This window comes from Pseudorca crassidens, chromosome 5 (genome assembly GCF_039906515.1).
Source record: "Pseudorca crassidens isolate mPseCra1 chromosome 5, mPseCra1.hap1, whole genome shotgun sequence".
NCBI classification, from domain to species: domain Eukaryota; kingdom Metazoa; phylum Chordata; class Mammalia; order Artiodactyla; family Delphinidae; genus Pseudorca; species Pseudorca crassidens.
In genome coordinates, this window is record NC_090300.1 from 32,822,474 (window position 1) to 32,841,409 (window position 18,936).

Consider the following 18,936-nt stretch of genomic DNA (forward strand, 5'->3'; position numbering starts at 1 on the left):
TTAGTTTTCAGGGATTCCTTCTATATTGTGTCTGTTAAGAGGGTCTTCTTGTTTTCCAGTGACAACATGGCTTAAAATTAAAAAAAAATTTATGCATATATGCATGTATGTGCATGCACATAAACACGCATATATATGGAAAATGACAAAGCTTTTGGGAGGGTAGCTGGATCATTGGCTTATTTTTGTCATCTTAATCCAGTGTCTAGTAAAGCATTTTGTATTATCTTGGGTTTTTTCCCCTTTAGATTACAGGATCTTATCAGTCAAAAAAAGGCTGAGGACAAAGACGGAAAAGATGAGCCCAGCAAAGATGACCAGCAGCAGACCCTAACTGACCAGAGATACTTTCAGGTATTGAACAGTTGACAGAAAGACTGGGGTTTACAGTGAACCTTGGTTACAATCACAGTATAATGAATTATCAATTGGTAAGGAATACTTGTATCCTTTATTTGTGTTGCTTAGCCTGTCTTGTCTTGCCATGACATGCTACTTGGCTAAAAGTGGTAACTTGACTGAGAATTTGTCTTACCCTTGAAAAGAGACTTTGGCCTGTTCAAAGTAGGGTAGTGAAAAGCTGATAAGATTTTAACAGATTTTATAATCCTTTTCTCTACCTACTTAAGCCATTTCCCTTTTTATTGTTTTTGTTTTTGCTGTTGTTGATATTATTACATAAGTAAATCTATTTCTTAAGGTCCTTGTATGCTTTTTTTAAATTTAGATATTTAGTCCATCTGAAATTTAATTTTCTATGTGGTATGATGTAAAGATCTAACTTTACTTGATTTATAGACCATTTATTATTGAATAAATGAGCAAGTAAGCCTGGTAGTTTACTGACTGAACTGGGCCTGCACTCATATTTTATTGGGCCCATACAGGTTTTTTTAAACTTTGAATTAATTACTAATTTTTTTTTAATTAAGGGATTTTTATTTAAGTCCTTATTTCTAGTTTCTCTTAAAAAACCAAAGAATCTGGCAGCAAATTCTTGCATAGTCGTTATCAGCACAGAATTAGGCCTTTCCCCTGTCACATATGGGCATGTGCTCTTCAGTTAGCCACAGTCCCACCCCGTCCTTGCTTCACTCATTTATGCTCTTACCTGGCTTCTATAGGCATTTGAGTTTGCAGCTTCTAGTTGACTATTGTTTCTCTACTTTACTGAATTGAAACGTATATCATATACCATATGCCCTTAGATGCATAGGTTTGTTTCTAGACTCTCTAGTCTCTTCCATTTCTATACTAATTTCTGTAGCTTTATAGTAGGTTTTGATACCTTTTAAGGTAAGTGTCTTGTTATTGTTCTTTTAAATTTTTTCCTTGGATATATTTTTAGCACATTTATTTTCCTGTATGAATAATTTGTCAAATTCAAAAATAGATCCCATTGAGATGAGCTGAAATTGAGTTAATGTTTTAGATTAATATTTGGAAAAATAATACATTTACAGTTTTTTTAAAAACTTTATTTATTTGTTTGGCTGTGCCAGGTCTTAGTTGCGGCATGTGGGATCTTTAGTTGCGGCATGCGGGATCTTTAGTTGTGGCATGTGGGATCTTTATTGCGGCATGAGAACTCTTAGTTGCGGCATGTGGGATCTAGTTCCCTGAACAGGGATCGAACCTGGGCCCACTGCATTGGGAGCGTGGAGTCTTAGCCACTGGACCACCAGGGAAGTCACCACATTTACAGTTTTGAATCATCTCACTCAGAAATATGTCTCTAATTTTCTTTGGGTCTTCCTTTCTAGCTTTCAATAAAGTTTTATATATTTTTAAATTTAGCTTTTGCATATTTTTTGTTCTGTTTATTTCCTAGGTTATCTAGTTATCTTATAACTTTTATTGCTATTATGAATGGGATCCTTTTTCCATTACATTTTCTAATTGATTGTTGCTGGTTCTTTGTACATCTCTGTGTTGACTTTATGTTCAGGCACCTTTGTGAAAACTGTTTTGTTTTAGATAACTCTCTTGTATCCACTATATAACTAAATTTCATTTTGTTTCTTAGATTTACTTTGAGAGGGTTTGTTCTTTTATCAGGGGAATTAAACCATTCATAGACACTGAGACCAACTTATATATCTGCTTTTATTCCTGATATCTTACTTTCTGTTTTCTATTTACATGGTTTCTTGTTCCATTCTTTTCTTTCCTGACATTTGCTAGGTGGAGATTCCTTTGCTCTTTTTTTCTCTTCAAGTAGGTAGGACAATCATCATCTTAATCATTTTCTATTCTTTTAATGATTACCCTTAAAAACGTTTTTTTTTTACCCATACCAAGAGTTTGTCAGTACCTGCAAACCCTTTCTGAATAAGATGAGACCTGTATTGTGACTTTTCTTTCATAAATTCTAGTCTCTCTGGGAATTTTTTATTTTGCCATTTATTCATTGTTAATACATCTTTTGCTGCCAATCATCAGAGTGTGGCTAAGTTATAAAGAAGAATATATACCTCTAGGAAATCTTGGGGCTTTGCTCTATCGAAAGTGCTCGACTGGGTGATTTTGGGGCACCACTATCCAGAAGTGCTGGTGTCCAGATGCATTTTCCTTTGCAATGAAGAGTCGTGCGCTTCAAAACCCTCCAAGATGGATTAGTAATCCTGCTTTATAGGAAAGGAAAGCTCTCCATTCTCGGCCACTGGCCACCCCTCTCCGGAGGCCCTGCTATCGCCCAGGTGCTCCAAGCCAGAAGGGCACTTTTTGGGAATGACCATGCTCCGTGGAGGGACAGAGCCGGCCCCCAGCTTCTCTACACAGAGCCCTCTCCACTAAAGCTCCAGAAATCAAATACTGTAATTGCCAGAAGAAGCATTAAAAAAAAAAAGTCCAGCCACTAACCTCACATGCAAATGGAATAATCACTCTGGATTCCTCATTGTGAGCTGCTCTCCATACCCTGAATTACCTATGAATTCCATCTTTTTTTTCCTTTGAATTTGCATCTCTTCAAGACACAAAATTAAAACAAAATTCACACTAAATTGGATTTTAAATGATCTTCCTTTTATTTATCCTTCGTCTTTCTTATGTGGATATGCAAGTGAGAAGACTGAGACTGGATATTCCCAACATGCTCACTCCCTTAATCTGTCCGTCTAGAGGTTTGGCTTCTACAAACCAAGGCAAGACTCCAGCATCCATGACCTTCCCTGAATTCCAAAGGGCAGATTCGAACAGTTGCTAATCAAGAGAGGAGTAGCCAACAAACCACCTGAGGCAGGATTGAAGGGGCCAGAGAAGATCATCAAGATTAGGAGACCTGAGATGAGATTAAAGGAGTGTAGGCCCGGCTCACACCCTGATCTTGTCAGAGACCCCACCTTTGAACCACTGTTATAAACCCCCTGATCAAATCCTCCCAGATCAATTGCAGTGTGGAGCGTAGTGCTCCAGTAGATGGCCTGCCAAGCTGAGGTGATGGGCACAGCCGTTTCACACTAGGAACTCTCATCTGAAGAGCAGGGTGCAATTCAAGTGAAACTAGACAAACACAAAGGAAAAGAAAAAGAGATACACAGGTGTTCCACCAGATGTGGCACTGCCCACCTGAAGGACAAGATCCAGCCCCACCCACCAGAGCACAGGCACCAGTTCCCTCCACCAGGAAGCCTACACAAGTGACTGAACCAACTTTACCCACTGGGGGCAGACACCAAAGGTAACAGGAACTGTATGAACCTGCAGCCTGCGAAAAGGAGACCCCAAACACAGTAAGTTAAAATGAGAAGATAGAGAAATTAAGAATTCTCTAGAAGGAATCAATAGCAGAATAACTGAGGCAGAAGAACGGATAACTGACCTGGAAGATAAAATAGTGGAAATAACTGCCACAGAGCAGAATAAAGAAAAAAGAATGAAAAGAATTGAAGACAGTCTCAGGGACCTCTAGGACAACATTAAATGCACCAACATTTGAATTATAGGGGCCCCAGAAGAGGAGGAGAAAAAGAAAGGGTCTGAGAAAATATTTGAAGAATGTAAAATAGATAGCTAGTTGGAAGCAGCTGCATAGCATGGGGAGATCAGCTTGGTGCTGTGTGACCGCCTAGATAGGGAGGGTTCCAGGGAGATGCAAGATGGAGGGATGTGGGGATACATGTATACCTATAGCTGATTCACTTTGTTATACAGCAGAAACTAACACAACATTGTAAAGCAATTATACTCCAATAAAGATATTTAAAAAACAAGAAAAGAAAATATTTGAAGAGATTATAATCGAAAACTTCCCTAATGTGGGAAAGGAAATAGTCAATCAAGTACAGGAAGGGCAGAGAGTCCCATACAGGATAAATCCAAGGAGAAACATGCCAAGACACATATTAATCAAACTATCAAAAATTAACTACAAAGAAAAAATATTAAAAGCAGCAAGGGATAAAAAACAAATAACATACAAGGGAATCCCCATAAGGTTAACAGCTGACCTTCCAGCAGGAACTCTGCAAGCCAGAAGCCAGTGGCAGGACATATTTAAAGTGATGAAAGGGAAAAAACCTACAACCAAAATTACTCTACCCAGCAAGGATCTCATTCAGATTCAAAGGAGAAGTTAAAATCTTTACAGACAAGCAAAAGTTAAGAGAATTCAGCACCACCAAACCAGCTTTACGACAAATGCTAAAGGAACTTCTCTAGGCAGGAAACACAATAGAAGGAAAAGACCTACAAAAACAAACCCAAAACAATTAAGAAAATGGTAATAGGAACATACATATTGATAATTACCTTAAATGTAAATGGATTAAATGTTCCAACCAAAAGACACAGACTGGCTGAATGGATGCAAAAACAAGACCTGTATATATGATGTCTACAAGAAACCCACTTCAGACCTAGGGATACATACAGACTGAGAGTGAGGGGAGGGAAAAAGATATTCCATGCAAATGGAAATCAAAAAATAGCTGGAGTAGCAATACTCAGACAAAATAGACTTTAAAATAAAGATTATTACAAGAGACAAAGACAGTACATAATGATCAAGGGATCAATCCAAGAAGAAGATATAAGAATTGTAAATATTTATGCACCCAACATAGGAGCATCTCAATACATAAGCCAGGTGCTAACAGCCATAAAAGGGGACATCAACAGTAACACATTCATAGTGGGGGACTTTAACACCTCACTTACACCAATGGACAGATCATCCAGACAGAAAATTAATACAGAAACATAAGCTTTAAATGACACAATAGACCAGATGGACTTAATTGATACTTACAGGACATTCCATCCAAAAACAACAGAATACACTTTCTTTGCAAGTACTCATAGAATATTCTCCAGGATAGATCACATCTTGAGTCACAAATCAAGCCTTGGTAAATTTAAGAATATTGAAATAGTATCAAGTATCTATTCTGACCACAAAGCTATGAGACTAGATATCAATTACAGGAAAAAAAAAAACTGTAAAAAATAGTTTAAACACATGGAGGCTAAACAGTACTAAAGTAACCAAGAGATCACTGAATAAATCAAAGAGGAAATCAAAAAATACATAGAAACAGGGCTTCCCTGGTGGTGCAGTAGTTGAGAGTCCGCCAGCCGATGCAGGGGACATGGGTTCATGCCCCGGTCCTGGAAGATCCCACATGCCGTGGAGCGGCTGGGCCTGTGAGCCATGGCCGCTGAGCCTGCACATCCGGAGCCTGTGCTCCGCAACGGGAGAGGCCACAACAGTGAGAGGCCCGCATACCGCAAAAAAAAAAAAAAAAAAATACATAGAAACAAATGACAATGAAAACGCTATGACCCAAAACCTGTGGGATGCAGCAAAAGCAGTTCTAAGAGGGAAGTTTATAGCAATACAGTCCTACCTCAAGAAACAAAAAAAATCTCCAACAACCTAACCTTACACTGAAAGCAATTAGAGAAAGAAGAACAAAAAAACCCCCAGAGTTAGCAGAAGGAAAGAAATCATGAAGTTCAGAACAGAAAACAATGAAAAAGAAATGAAGGAAACAATAGCAAAATCAATAAAATTAACAGCTGGTTCTTTGAGAAGATAAACAAGATTGATAAACCATTAGCCAGACTCATCAAGAAAAAAAGGGAGAAGACTCAAATCAACAGAATTTGAAATGAATAAGGAAAAGTAACAACTGACATTACAGAAATAAAAGAATCATGAGTAATTACTACAAGCAACTCTATGCCAATAAAATGGAAAACCTGGAAGAGATGGACAAATTCTTAGAAAAGTACAACCTTCCGAGACTGAACCAGGAAAAAGTAGAAAATATAAACAGACCAATCACAAGCACTGAAATTGAAACCGTGATTAAAAATTTTCCAACAAACAAGTCCAGGACCAGATGGCTTCACAGGCGAATTCTATCAGACATTTAGAGAAGAGCTAACACCTATCCTTCTCAAACTCTTCCTAAATATAGCAGAGGGAGGAACACTCCCAAACTCATTCTACGAGGCCACAATCACCCTGATACCAAAACCAGACAAAGTTGTCACAAAAAAAGAAAACTACAGGCCAATATCACTGATGAACATAGATGCAAAAATCCACAACAGAATACTAGCAAACAGCATCCAAGAACACATTGAAAGGATCATACACCATGATCAAGTGTGGTTTATCCCAGGAATGCAAGGATTCTTCAATATATGCAAATCAATCAATGTGATACACCATATTAACAAATTGAAGGATAAAAACCATATGATCATCTCAATAGATGCAGAAAAAGCTTTTGACAAAATTCAGCACCCATTTATGATAAAAACTCTCCAGAAAGTGGGCATAGAGGGAACCTACCTCAACATAATAAAGGCCATATATGACAAACCCACAGCCAATGTTCTCAGTGGTGAGAAACTGAAACCATTTCCTCTAAGATCAGGAACAAGACAAGGTTGCCCACTCTCACCACTATTATTCAACATAGTTTTGGCAATTTTAGCTATGGCAGTCAGAGAAGAAAAAGAAATAAAAGGAATCGAAATCGGAAAAGAAGTAAAACTGTCACTCTTTACAGATGACATACTATACATAGAGAATCCTAAAGATGCTACCAGAAAACTACTAGAGCTAATCAATGAATTTGGTAAAGTAGCAGGATACAAAATTAATGCACAGAAATCTGTTGCATTCCTATAAACTAACGATGAAAAATCTGAAGGAGAAAATGAGGAAACACTCCCATTTACCACTGCAACAAAAAGAATAAAATACCTAGGAATAAACCTACCTAAGGAGACAAAAGGCCTGTATGCAGAAAACTATAAGACACTGATGAAAGAAACTAAAGATGATACAAACAGATGGAGAGATATACTGTGTTCTTGGATTGGAAGAATCAATATTGTGAAAATGACTATACTACCCAAAGCAATCTGCAGATTCAGTGCAATCCTTATCAAACTACCAATGGCGTTTTTCACAGAACTAGAAGAAAAAATTTTAGTTTGTTTGGAAACACAAAAGACCCCGAGTAGCCAAAGCAATCTTTTTCTTCTTCTTTATAAATTTATTTATTTATGGCAGCATTGAGTCTTCATTGCTGGGTGCGGGCTTTCTCTAGTTGTGGTGAGCGAGGGCTGCTCTTTGTTGTGGTGCGTGGGCTTCTCATTGCAGTGGCTTCTCTTGTTGCGGAGCACAGGCTCTAGGTGCACGGGCTTCAGAAGTTGTGCAATGTGGCTTCGGTAGTTGTGGCACATGGGCTCAGTAGTTGTGGTTCGTGGGTGCTAGAGTGCAGGCTCAGTAGTTTTGGAGCACGGGCTTAGTTGCTCTGCAGCATGTGGGATCTTCCCACACCGAGGCTCGAACCCATGTCCCCTGCATTGGGAGGCCGATTCTTAACCACTGTGTCACCAGGGAAGTCCCCCAAAGCAATCATGAGAAAGAAAAACGGAGCTGGAGGAATCAGGCTCCCTTACTTTAGACTATACTACAAAGTGACAGTAATCAAGACAGTATGGTACTGGCACAAAAACAGACATATAGATCAATGGAACAGGATAGAAAGCCCACAGATAAACCTATGCACATATGGTCAGCTTATGTTTGATAAAGGAGGCAAGAATATACAATGGAGAAAAGACAGCCTCTTCAATAAGTGGTACTGAGAAAACTGGACAGCTACATGTAAAAAAATGAAATTAGAACACTTCCTAACACCATACACAAAAATAAACTCAAAATGGTTTAAACACCTAAATGTAAGGCCAGACACTATCAAACTCTTAGAGGAAAACATTGGCCCGAACAGTCTATGACATAAATCACAGCAAGATCCTTTTTGACCCACCTCCTAGAGAAATGGAAATAAAAACAAAAATAAACAAATGGGACCTAATGAAACTTAAAAACTTTTGCTCAGCAAAGGAAACCATAAACAAGACGAAAAGACAACCCTCAGAATGGGAGAAAATATTTGCAAATGAAGCAACTGACAAAGGATTAATCTCCAAAATATACAAGCAGCTCATGCAGCTCAGTATCAAAACAATAGCCCAATCCAAATGTGGGCGGAAGACCTCAATAGACATTTCTGCAGAGAAGATACACAGATTGCCAACAAACAAATGAAAGGATACTCAACATCACTAATCATTAGAGAAAGGCAAATCAAAACCACAATGACCTGTCACCTCACACCAGTCAGAATGGCCATCATCAAAAAGCCTACAAACAATAAATGCTGGAGAGGGTGTGGAGAAAAGGGAACCCTCTTGCACTGTTGGTGGGAATGTAAACTGATACAGCCACTATGGAGAACAGTATGGAGGTTCCTCAAAATAAAAATAGAACTACCATATGACCCAGCAATTCCACTACTGGGCATATTCCCTGAGAAAACCATAATTCAAAAAGACATGTGGGCTTCCCTGGTGGCGCAGTGGTTGAGAGTCCACCTGCCAATGCAGGGGACACGGGTTCGTGCCCCGGTCCGGGAAGATCCCACATGCCGTGGAGTGGCTGGACCCGTGAGCCATGGCCGCTGAGCCTGCGCGTCCGGAGCCTGTGCTCCGCAACGGGAGAGGCCACAACAGTGAGAGGCCCGCGTACTGCAAAAAAAAAAAAAAAGTATCACAATATTCATTGAAGCACTGTTTACAGCTGCCAGGACGTGTAAGCAACCTAAGTGTCCATCGACAGATGAATGGATAAGGAAGATGTGGCACATATATACAATGGAATATTATTCATCCATAAAAAGAAACGAAATTGAGTTATTTGTAGTGATGTGGATGGACCTAGAGTCTGTCTGTTATACAGAGTGAAGTAAGTCAGAAAGAGAAAACTAAATACCGTATGCTAACATATATATATGAAATCTAAAAAAGAATGGTTCTCATGAACCTACGGGCAGGACAGGAATAAAGATGGAGATGTGGAGAATGGACTTGAGGACATGGGGAGGGGGAAGGGTAAGCTGGGACTAAGTGAGAGAGTAGCATTGACATATATACACTACCAAATGTAAAATAGATAGCTGCTGGAAAGCAGCTGCATAGCACAGGGAGATCAGCTTCGTACTTTGTGACCACCTAGAGGGGTGGGATAGGGAGGGTGGGAGGGAGATGCAAGAGGGAGGAGATATGGGGATATATTTATATGTAAAGCTGATTCACTGTGTTATGCAGCAGAAACTAACACAACATTGTAAAACAATTATACTCCAATAACGGTGTTAAAAAAATAAAAAAAGATTAAAAAGAAAAAATCCTCCTGGATTAGGACACATAGGTTTTCGAGGCAGAAGTCCAGTATGACCCCATTGCCTGGCAAAGTAATAAAGCTATCCTTTAATACTTCAGCACTGCCCCCCCAAAAAAATAAAAGAAGAAGAATATACTCTGTTGTCAATAATAATTCTGTGGAGGGGAATTAATTAATTTTTCCATTAAAGGGATGTGTTTAGGGTCTTTTTTTTTTGGCTGTGTTGGATCTTTGTTGCTGTGTGCAGGCTTTCTCTAGTTGTGACTAGCGGGGGCTGCTCTTGCGGTGCACAGGCTTCTCATTGCGGTGGCTTCTCTTGTTGCAGAGCATGGGCTCTAGGTGCATGGGCTTCAGTAAATGTAGAGCGTGGGCTAGTAGTTGTGGCGCACGGGCTTAGTTGGTCTGCGACATGTGGGATCTTCCCGGACCAGGGCTCAAACCTGTGTCCCCTGCATTGGCAGGCGGCTTCTTAACAACTGCGCCACCAGGGAAGCCTTGGAATGTGTTTAAATAGAAGTGAAATGTTGAATACACTCTGTTGAACTAACTAACTAACTAAATAATAAAAAAGCTCCAAAATAAACATCTCAAATCATATTACCAGGAGACCTGTGAGTTGTAACTTGAAGTATGAGTAGGGACAAAAATTCAGTATGAAAACGGTATGTTGTCTTTATACTTTATAATTCCCTGATATTAGGGAATTATTCGTTTTTTATTTATTTATTTTTTTATTTATCAAATAGCCTGGGCTTGATGGTGGAAACAAAGGAAATGGCATTACTCTTCTCTCTGTTTATTTTTGAAGTATTTTTTAAATTTATTAATTTATTTTTGGCTGCGTTGGGTCTTCGTTGTTACACGTGGGCTTTCTTTAGTTGTGGCAAGTGGGGGCTACTCTTCATTGCGGTGTGCAGGCTTCTCATTGTGGTGCCTTCTTTTTGTTGCAGAGCACAGGCTCTAAGCATGCGGGCTTCAGTAGTTGTGACACGCGGGCTCAGTAGTTGTGGCTCACGGGCTCTAGGGCGCCGGCTCAGTAGTTGTAGCGTACGGACTTAGTTGCTCCGCAGCATGTGGGATCTTCCCGGACCAGGGATTGAACCATGTGTCCCCTGCATCGGCAGGCAGATTCTCAACCACTGCACCACCAGGGAAGCTCCAACTCTTCTCTCTTTAAAGTGGTTGTTTTGAGTCTCCCTTTCCCGTTCTTGAATAATATATAAAGTAGAACTCATAGCTTTTGGCAAGGGGGTTATAGTCACATATTATACATATCAGTATATTTAAACTTCAGTCCAAGCATTGATGATGTTAGGGAATTATTGGGTTTTTATTTTATTTTTATTATTTTTTCTTGAAGTATAGTTGATTATAATGTGTTAAGTTTCTGTTGTACCACAAAGTTATTCAGTTATGTATATATCCATATATATTCTTTTTTATTATAGGTTATTACAAGATATTGAATATAGTACAGTACCCTGTACTATACGGTACAGCCTTGTTGTTTATCTATTTTATATGTAATAATTTGTATCTGGTAATCTGAAACTCCTTGTTTATCCCTCCCCCAACTTTCCCCTTTGATAACCATAAGTTTGTTTTGTATGTTTGTGAGTCTGTTTCTGTTTTGTAAACACATTTATTTATATCATATTTTAGCTTCCACATATAAGTGATATCATATGATATTTGTCTTTTCTGTCTGACTTACTTCACTTAGTATGATAATCTCTAGGTCCATCCATGTTGCTGCGAATGGTATTATTTCATTCTTTTTTATGGCTGAGTAGTATTCCATTGTGTATATATATGTACCATGTCTTCTTTATCCATTCACCTGTCTATGGACATTTAGGTTGTTTCCATGTCTTGGCTGTTGTAAATAGTGCTGCTGTGAACATTGGGGTGCATGTGTCTTTTTGAATTATAGTTTTCTCAGGATATATGCCCAAGAGTGGGATTGCTGGATCATGTGGTAAATCTATTTTTAGTTTTCTGTGGAACCTTCATACTGTTTTCCACAGTAGCTGCACCACCTTACATTCTCACCAACAGTGTAGGAAGGTTCCCTTTCCTCCATACCCTCTCCAACATTTGTTATTTGTAGATTTTAATGATGGCCATTCTGACCAGCATGAGGTGGTACCTTATTGTAGTTCTTTTTTTTTAACATCTTTATTGGAGTATAATTGCTTTACAGTGGTGTGTTAGTTTCTGCTTTATAACAAAAAAATATGGAATGCTTCACGAATTTGCTTGTCATCCTTGCACAGGGTCCATGCTAATCTTCTCTGTGCCGTTCCAGTTTTAGTATGTGTGCTGCCGAAGCGAGCACTCATTGTAGTTTTGATTTGCATTTCTCTAACAATTAGCAGTATTGAGCATCTTTTCATGTGCCTATTGGCCATCTGTATGTCTTCTTTGGAAAAGTGTCTATTTAGGTCTTCTGCCCATTTTTTGATTGGGTTGTTTGCTTTTTTGTTATTCAGTTGTACGAGCTGTTTGTATATTTTGGAAATTAAGCCCTTGTCGGTCACATCATTGGCAAATATTTTCCCTCAGTACATAGGTTGTCCATTTTGTTTATGGTTTCTTTTGCTGTGCAAAATCTTATAAGTTTATTAGGTCCCATTTGTTTATTTTTGCTTTTATTTCTATTGCCTTGGGAGACTGACCTAAGAAAACATTGCTACAATTTATGTCAGAGAATGTTTTGCCTGTGTTCTCTTCTAGGAGTCTTATGGTGTCCTGTCTTATATTTAAGTCTTTAAGCCACTTTGAGTTTATTTTTTGTTTCTGGTGTGATGGAGTGTTCTAACTTCATTGATTTACATGCAGCTGTCCAGCTTTCCCAGCACCACTTGCTGAAGAGACTTTTTTTCCTCCATTGTGTATTTTGCCTTCTTTGTCAAATACTGACTGTAGGTGTGTGTGTGGGGAAATTATTGTTAATTTTCTTATTTATAATAATGGCATTATGACTTTGTAGAAGAATATGCCTACTTTTAAGAGATGCATGCTTAAGTATGTATGAGAGTGAAGTGTTATCATGTTATCATGCAGTTTCTTCAAATGGTTCAGCTCAAAATATAGATAGAGTGAGCAAATATGGCAAAATGTTAACAATTATTGAATCTAGGTAGTGATTATATGGGTATTTGTGATGGTTCATTTTATTTATCAACTTGACTGGGCTACAGGGTGCCCAGATATTTGGTCAAACATTATTCTGGGTTTTTCTGAGAATGTTTCTGAATGAGATGAGAAAATCTTTTTTCTCCATACCTGTCAATAAGGACCACCACTAGTGGTTTGCTTAAACTGGCAAAGCCAATAATATACCTTCACTGTCATGCCTTAGGGGTATATCAGCTCTCCAGCCCTATATCATAACTTAGTTGACAAGGATCTTGATCACCTTTCCCTTCTATAAGATATCACACTGGCCAATTACATTGATGACGTTATGCTGATTGGACCTACTGAGCAAGAAGTAGCAACTTATTGGTAAGACATTTGCATGTTAAAGGATGGGAAAGAAATGTAACAAAAATTCAGGGGCCTTCTACTTCAGTGAAACTTCTAGGGCTCAAGTGGTGTGGGCATGTCAAGATCTCCCTTTAAGGTAAAGGATAAGTTATTGCTCTGGCACCTCTTACAACCAAAAACCCGGAACAGCACCTAGTAGGCCTCTTTGGATTTTGGAGGTAACATATTCCTCATGTGTTGTGTTACTCCAACCCATTTACTGAGTGATCTGAAAAGGCACTAGTTTTGAGTGGGGCCCAGAACAAGAGAAGGCTCTGCATCGGTCCAGGCTGCCATGCAAGCTGCTCTGCCATTCGGGCCACAGGATCCAGCAGATCCGATGGGGCTTAGACTGTCATGGCAGGTAGGGATGCTGCTGGCAGCCTTTGGTGGCCCCTGTTGGTGAATCATAAGTCAGGCTCTTAGGATTTTGGAGAAAGATCCTGTCATCCTCTGCAAATAACTACTTTCCTTTTAAGTAATAACTCTTGGCCTGCTGCGGGGCCTGAGTAGAAGGCTTAACGGTGGGCCACAAAGTTACCATGTGACTTGAATTACCCGTCATGAGCTGGGTGTCATCTGACCCACGAAGCCAATAAAATTGGGTGAGCACAGCAGCACTCTGTCATCAAATGAAGGTGGTACATGTGAAATTGGGCCTGAGCAGGCCCTGAAGGCACAATAAATTACATGAAGCAGTGGCCAAATGCCTAAGGTTTCCCACTCTTGCTGCACTACCTTCTCTCCCCCAGCCTGCACCTGTGGCCTCATGGGGAGTTCCCTATGATCAATTGACATAAGAAGGGGAGACTTAGGCCTGATTTACAGGTGGCTCTGCATAATCTGAAGGGACCACATTAAAGTAGACAACTGCAACACTACAGCTTCTGTCTGGGACATCCCTGAAGGAAAGTAGTGAAGGGAAATCCTCCCACTGGGCAGAACTTTGAGCAGTGTACTACCACTCCACAAGGAAGGAAAGGAAGAGAATGTCTAGAATACAGGCCATCCCTTAGGGCATCTCTTAGTATTGCCATGCCTTGTGATAAAGGTCAATGGAAAACTCCAACAACCTGGTCTAGGCAGAACTACTAATGGCCCAGACCCTTCAGGAATGAAGATTTGGATTACCCCAGCAAGTAAAGGACCAGGACCAGCTGAGGTGCTTGCTGAAGGCAAACATAATAAAAAAAAGGTAATGGAAGAAAGTAGTGATAAATACCAGCTGTGACCATATGATGACTTATAGAAATGAGGATTATAATTGTCATGTGTATTTCCTCCTTATTTGGTTATGAATATGTTCACATGGGTGTATGTATATATTTGTAAATACATATATATATATAGCAAATATCTTTGTTCTTTTCCTGCTCTTATTCTCTTATCATATAATGACTATGTCATCATATTTGAGTATTGTTATTTTTATATCATAGTTTTTAAGTTACAGGGTATCAAGGAGAAGAGTAATCCTCACTTTAGGACTTTACCTCCTCTTCTGGCAAAGGGGTTAGTACATTTTTGGTTGTACACAGCACAGTTGTATCATGTTAGGTGACCCATGATCTTGTTATTGTCTTTATTTGGAGATTAAGTATGTTTAAGGCAAAGTGTATGGGTGCCAAGTTGACGAGGGGTGGACTTGTGATGGTTAATTTTATGTGTCAGCTTGACTAGGCCAGAGGGTGCCCAGATAATTTGGTCAAGCCTTGTTCTGGGTGTGTCTGTGAGGGTGTTTCTGGAGGAGAGTAACATTTGAAATGGTGGACTGGGTAAAGCAGAGTGCCCTCCTCGTGGTGGCTGGGTCTCATCAAGTCACCTGAAGGCCTGAGTAGACCAAAAGGGCTGAGGAAGAAGGAACTTTCTGCCTGCCTGACTGCCTTTGAGCTGGGATATCAATTTTTTTTTCCAGCTTTCAAATGTTGAACTGAAACATTGGCTCTTCCTTGGTCTCAAGCTTGTGGGAATTCAGACTAGAACTATGCCATTGGCTAATTGCTGCATTGCTGACTGCAGATCTCAGCAATTGCTGACTGCAGATCTCAGGACTTGTCAGCTCCTATAATTGTGTGAGCCAATTCCTTATAATAAATAAATACACAGACATTTGCACACACACATACACATCCTATTGGTTCTGTTTCTGGTGAACACTGACTATATAATATAGTATTTATTGTTTATATTCTTTTTATTTTCTGTATGTTTCAAAATTTCCTTGTTGAAAAATTGGGAGAAAAAGTCATTCAAATCTCAGTCAAAACTTCAATCTCTCATCCAGTTCAAGGCTTCTACCTTATGCTTACTTTATCTCATGTCTGACCTATGCTTCTCCAAATAAGCAGTGTGGCAAGCGGGTGTGATCTGTTTCTTTATTCTCATTGCTCCCCTTCACTCCTAGTCCTCTGCTATATCTAGCTTCTTCCAGGTTGTCAGTGAGGGTGAATGTTGAGTGAGAACACAAAGCAAAAGGGTAGAATCTTTCTCGACTGGTGCTGGTATAATCTAGCACTGGTGCCCTTTGTGTGGCTAATGACCAAATACTACCTGTTTTTCTCTATCACAGAATGTGTGTGTGTGTGTGTGTGTGTGTGTGTGTGTGTGTGTGTGTATGTGCAGTTATTTCCTCTCTACCAACTAGGGACCTTGGCAACATACCATTCATTCTGTGGGCAATGCATTTTCCAGCTGATCTCTTATGAATCCCTCTCTTCCTCTTGTTCAAGTGATACTCCCTTAGGGTCCTCCAGCTATAGGTAGCTTTTTTTTTTTTTTTCCATGAAAGCAAAGCTTGACTGTCTTCCAAAGTGTCCACTTGGTCACAGGGTATATTCTTACCATACCAGAAGAAGTAAAAGGGCAGACTTCTCTTGTTGCTGCCTCCTCTCCTTGCTCTATTCTATCTTTGACTTTATATACGTATCAGTTTATTTTTGCTGTGTAACAAACCTTTCTAAAACTTAGTGACTTAAAATAACACCCCTTTAATATTACGGTGCTTGGACAGCTGGGCAGTTCTGTTGATTGCAGCTGGGCTCCCTCATGCATCTGCAATCTGGTACAAGTCAGCTAAGTGGCTCTGGAGTTGTATTAGAGTGATTGGGTTGACTGGGTTATGTGTCTTTCATCATTCACCATCTAGCCTGGGCTGGTCCATGTGGCAGCAGATCTCAACGGGAGAGAGCAGAAATAATCAAGGCCCCTTGAGTCTTGGGCTTCAAGCTGGCACACCATAACTTCCTTTTCTGTATGCCAAAGCAAGGCCCAAGATTACCCCAGATTCAAGGAGCAGGAAATACTCTACCTCTTGATGGGAGAACCTGAAGTGTCATACTGCCAAGGGGAGAGGATGTAAGGAAGAGTAATAATTGCAGTAATTTTTGCTAACAATCTACTACGAGGTATGGGTACATACTGCTAGACATGTATGTAATCCCCCTTGGTCCACTGCCACCCTCATGGAAGGGAATTGTGCTATGACCTTCTGGCACTCAGCTAATATCAGCTCCCTGATTTCTTTTAGGAGTTCTGCTGCCCTCCTTAATCTTTGGTGTGAGGCAGAGGGAGAAGAAACACTATGTTCCTGTGCTCATTAATAATTTAATGAAGGCGAATTAATTATTTTTTTCCATTAAAATGGAATTCAAAGTAGAGTTTAAATATAATAGAAGCAAAACATTGAAATGCATGTTCTAAACCAAACAACAGCAACAACAAAACTGCTTGTTAATAAGCATCAAAAATCAAATTCTCAGGAGACCTGTAGCTTTCTATGGGAAAAAAAGAAAAATAACACAGCATTTTTCACTCACTTGTTCTGTACAGTCCTTTGAAAGACACTTGTTTTGGTGAATCCTGTCCAATGAATCTCTAACTCGGTAATGATGTTACATTGATATGTAAAGCACTCCTTTAACATATATCACTTTGATAGGACTGTGGTAAACATTTCAACTAAAAACACTGTCTTTTTTAAAGGTATTAAGGAGCATCAATTCAATTATTCACAATCCAAGAGCTCCAGTAATAATTTATAAACAGAGCAAAGGAGGAGCCCAACATTTTAATAAAGATCTTGTTCAAGATTGTGGATTTGAGCATCTTGTTCCTATAATAGAAATGTGGGCAGATCAGCTGGCTTCCTTAAAGGTAAGGGGTTGAATATTCTTTACAGGCTTTGCAAATCTGTAGGAGTCCATGGGCTTTATATACTTTTATTCTCAAGCAAAGTTTTATATTTGGTGTGCTTTTACCATAGACTTTTTCTTTATAATTGCACCTTAATGATGAAAAACGTTGGTTAATGAAAGTATCGTTATGCTCTGACTTCCTGACTTTTTTTCAAATTCTGGTGGCACGTATTGTTTAATACATTTATTTGGCACTGAATTGTGTTGCCTTGAATTGCTAAAATAGATGACTGCCTTCTTACCAAATGAAAGATTAAAGATATTAATATGTGAGGTCTGGGTATTAATTGGAAAGTGTTGAATAAGTGGAGGACTAAAATAAGAAGTTGAGAAAAGTAAGAATTTCCTGTATTTCTTTCTGTATTCTAGAGTTGCACTGTCTAATACAATAACCACTAAGCCACAAGTAGCTTTTGATCTCTTGAAATGTGGCTAGTCCCAACTGAGATGTGCTGCAAGTATAAAAATACACACTGGATTTAGAAGACTTATTATGGAGGAAAATAGTTAAAATATTGATTATCTGTTAAATGATAATATTTTGGATATATTGGGTTAAATATATTATTAAAATTGTCACCTACTTCTTTTTACTTTTTTAAATGTGGCTACTAGACAATATTACTGTGACACACATTACATTCCTTCTGGATGGCATTGTTCTAAAGGGCCAAGCACTGTGCTGTGCACATAGTAGATGCTCAGTAAATATTTGTTTATAGATTGACCAGTCTTAGACTTCTAAAATTCCAGGAGCCCGGCCTCTTGTGCACAGTTTTAAATAGATTAGGACAACATATCTAGGCCAGGAAAACTAAGTAGGCTGTCATGAAAATCAAGTCGAATTACTTCAGGCATCCTTTTGAATTAAAAACTTTCCTGGAGATACATACTATAACATGGATGAATCTTGAAAATATCCTAAGTGAAAGAAGCCTGTCACAAAAGGCCGCTTATTGTATGATTCCATTTTTTTTAATGAAATGCTCAGAATAGGCAAATCCATAGAAACAGAAAGTAGATTAGTAGTTACCCAAGGGCTGAGAGCAGGAGAGAATGGGGAATGACTGTAAATGGATACAGGGTTTCTTTTTGGAGTCATGACAATGTTCTAGAGTTGGATAATGGTGATGATTGCACATCTCTGTAAATAAGTCAAAACTACTGAATTGCACATTTAAAGAGGATGAATTTTATGGTATGTGAATTACGTCTCAGTATATCTTATTTAAAAAATCAAGGGCAAAATATTAAGGACAAGCTTATTTTTTATCCATCAATATTTCAAAATAATTACTTGAATAACATATGCTAATAATAAATAAATTATAATTACTTTAAACATCCAGATTCCAGATAATCTATATATATATATATATATATATATATATATATATATATAAGGCCTGGAGAAAACTAATTTAACAGACTTTTTCTAAACTGATAATGGTATTTTTTAAAAAAATAATGATGATGGTTAATATATATATTAAATCTGCT

At 38.7% G+C, this 18,936-nt stretch overlaps 1 protein-coding gene and 1 non-coding gene across 9 annotated transcripts in view; one reads left to right on the plus strand and one right to left on the minus strand.

Moving 5' to 3' along the window:
• The window catches only part of CEP70 (centrosomal protein 70), an 80,818-nt gene that overhangs the window by 56,980 nt on the left and 4,902 nt on the right, over nt 1-18,936 (plus strand). For all 8 annotated transcript variants that reach the window (XM_067737688.1, XM_067737692.1, XM_067737691.1 and 5 more), the window contains 2 exons: nt 249-354; nt 17,225-17,395. In XM_067737688.1, coding sequence (XP_067593789.1) covers nt 249-354; nt 17,225-17,395 — 277 coding nt within the window. The remainder of the gene's footprint in view (nt 1-248; nt 355-17,224; nt 17,396-18,936) is intronic.
• On the minus strand, nt 11,944-12,050 carry LOC137225660 (U6 spliceosomal RNA). The gene has a single exon (XR_010943966.1). It is a non-coding gene; the product is annotated as a U6 spliceosomal RNA (small nuclear RNA).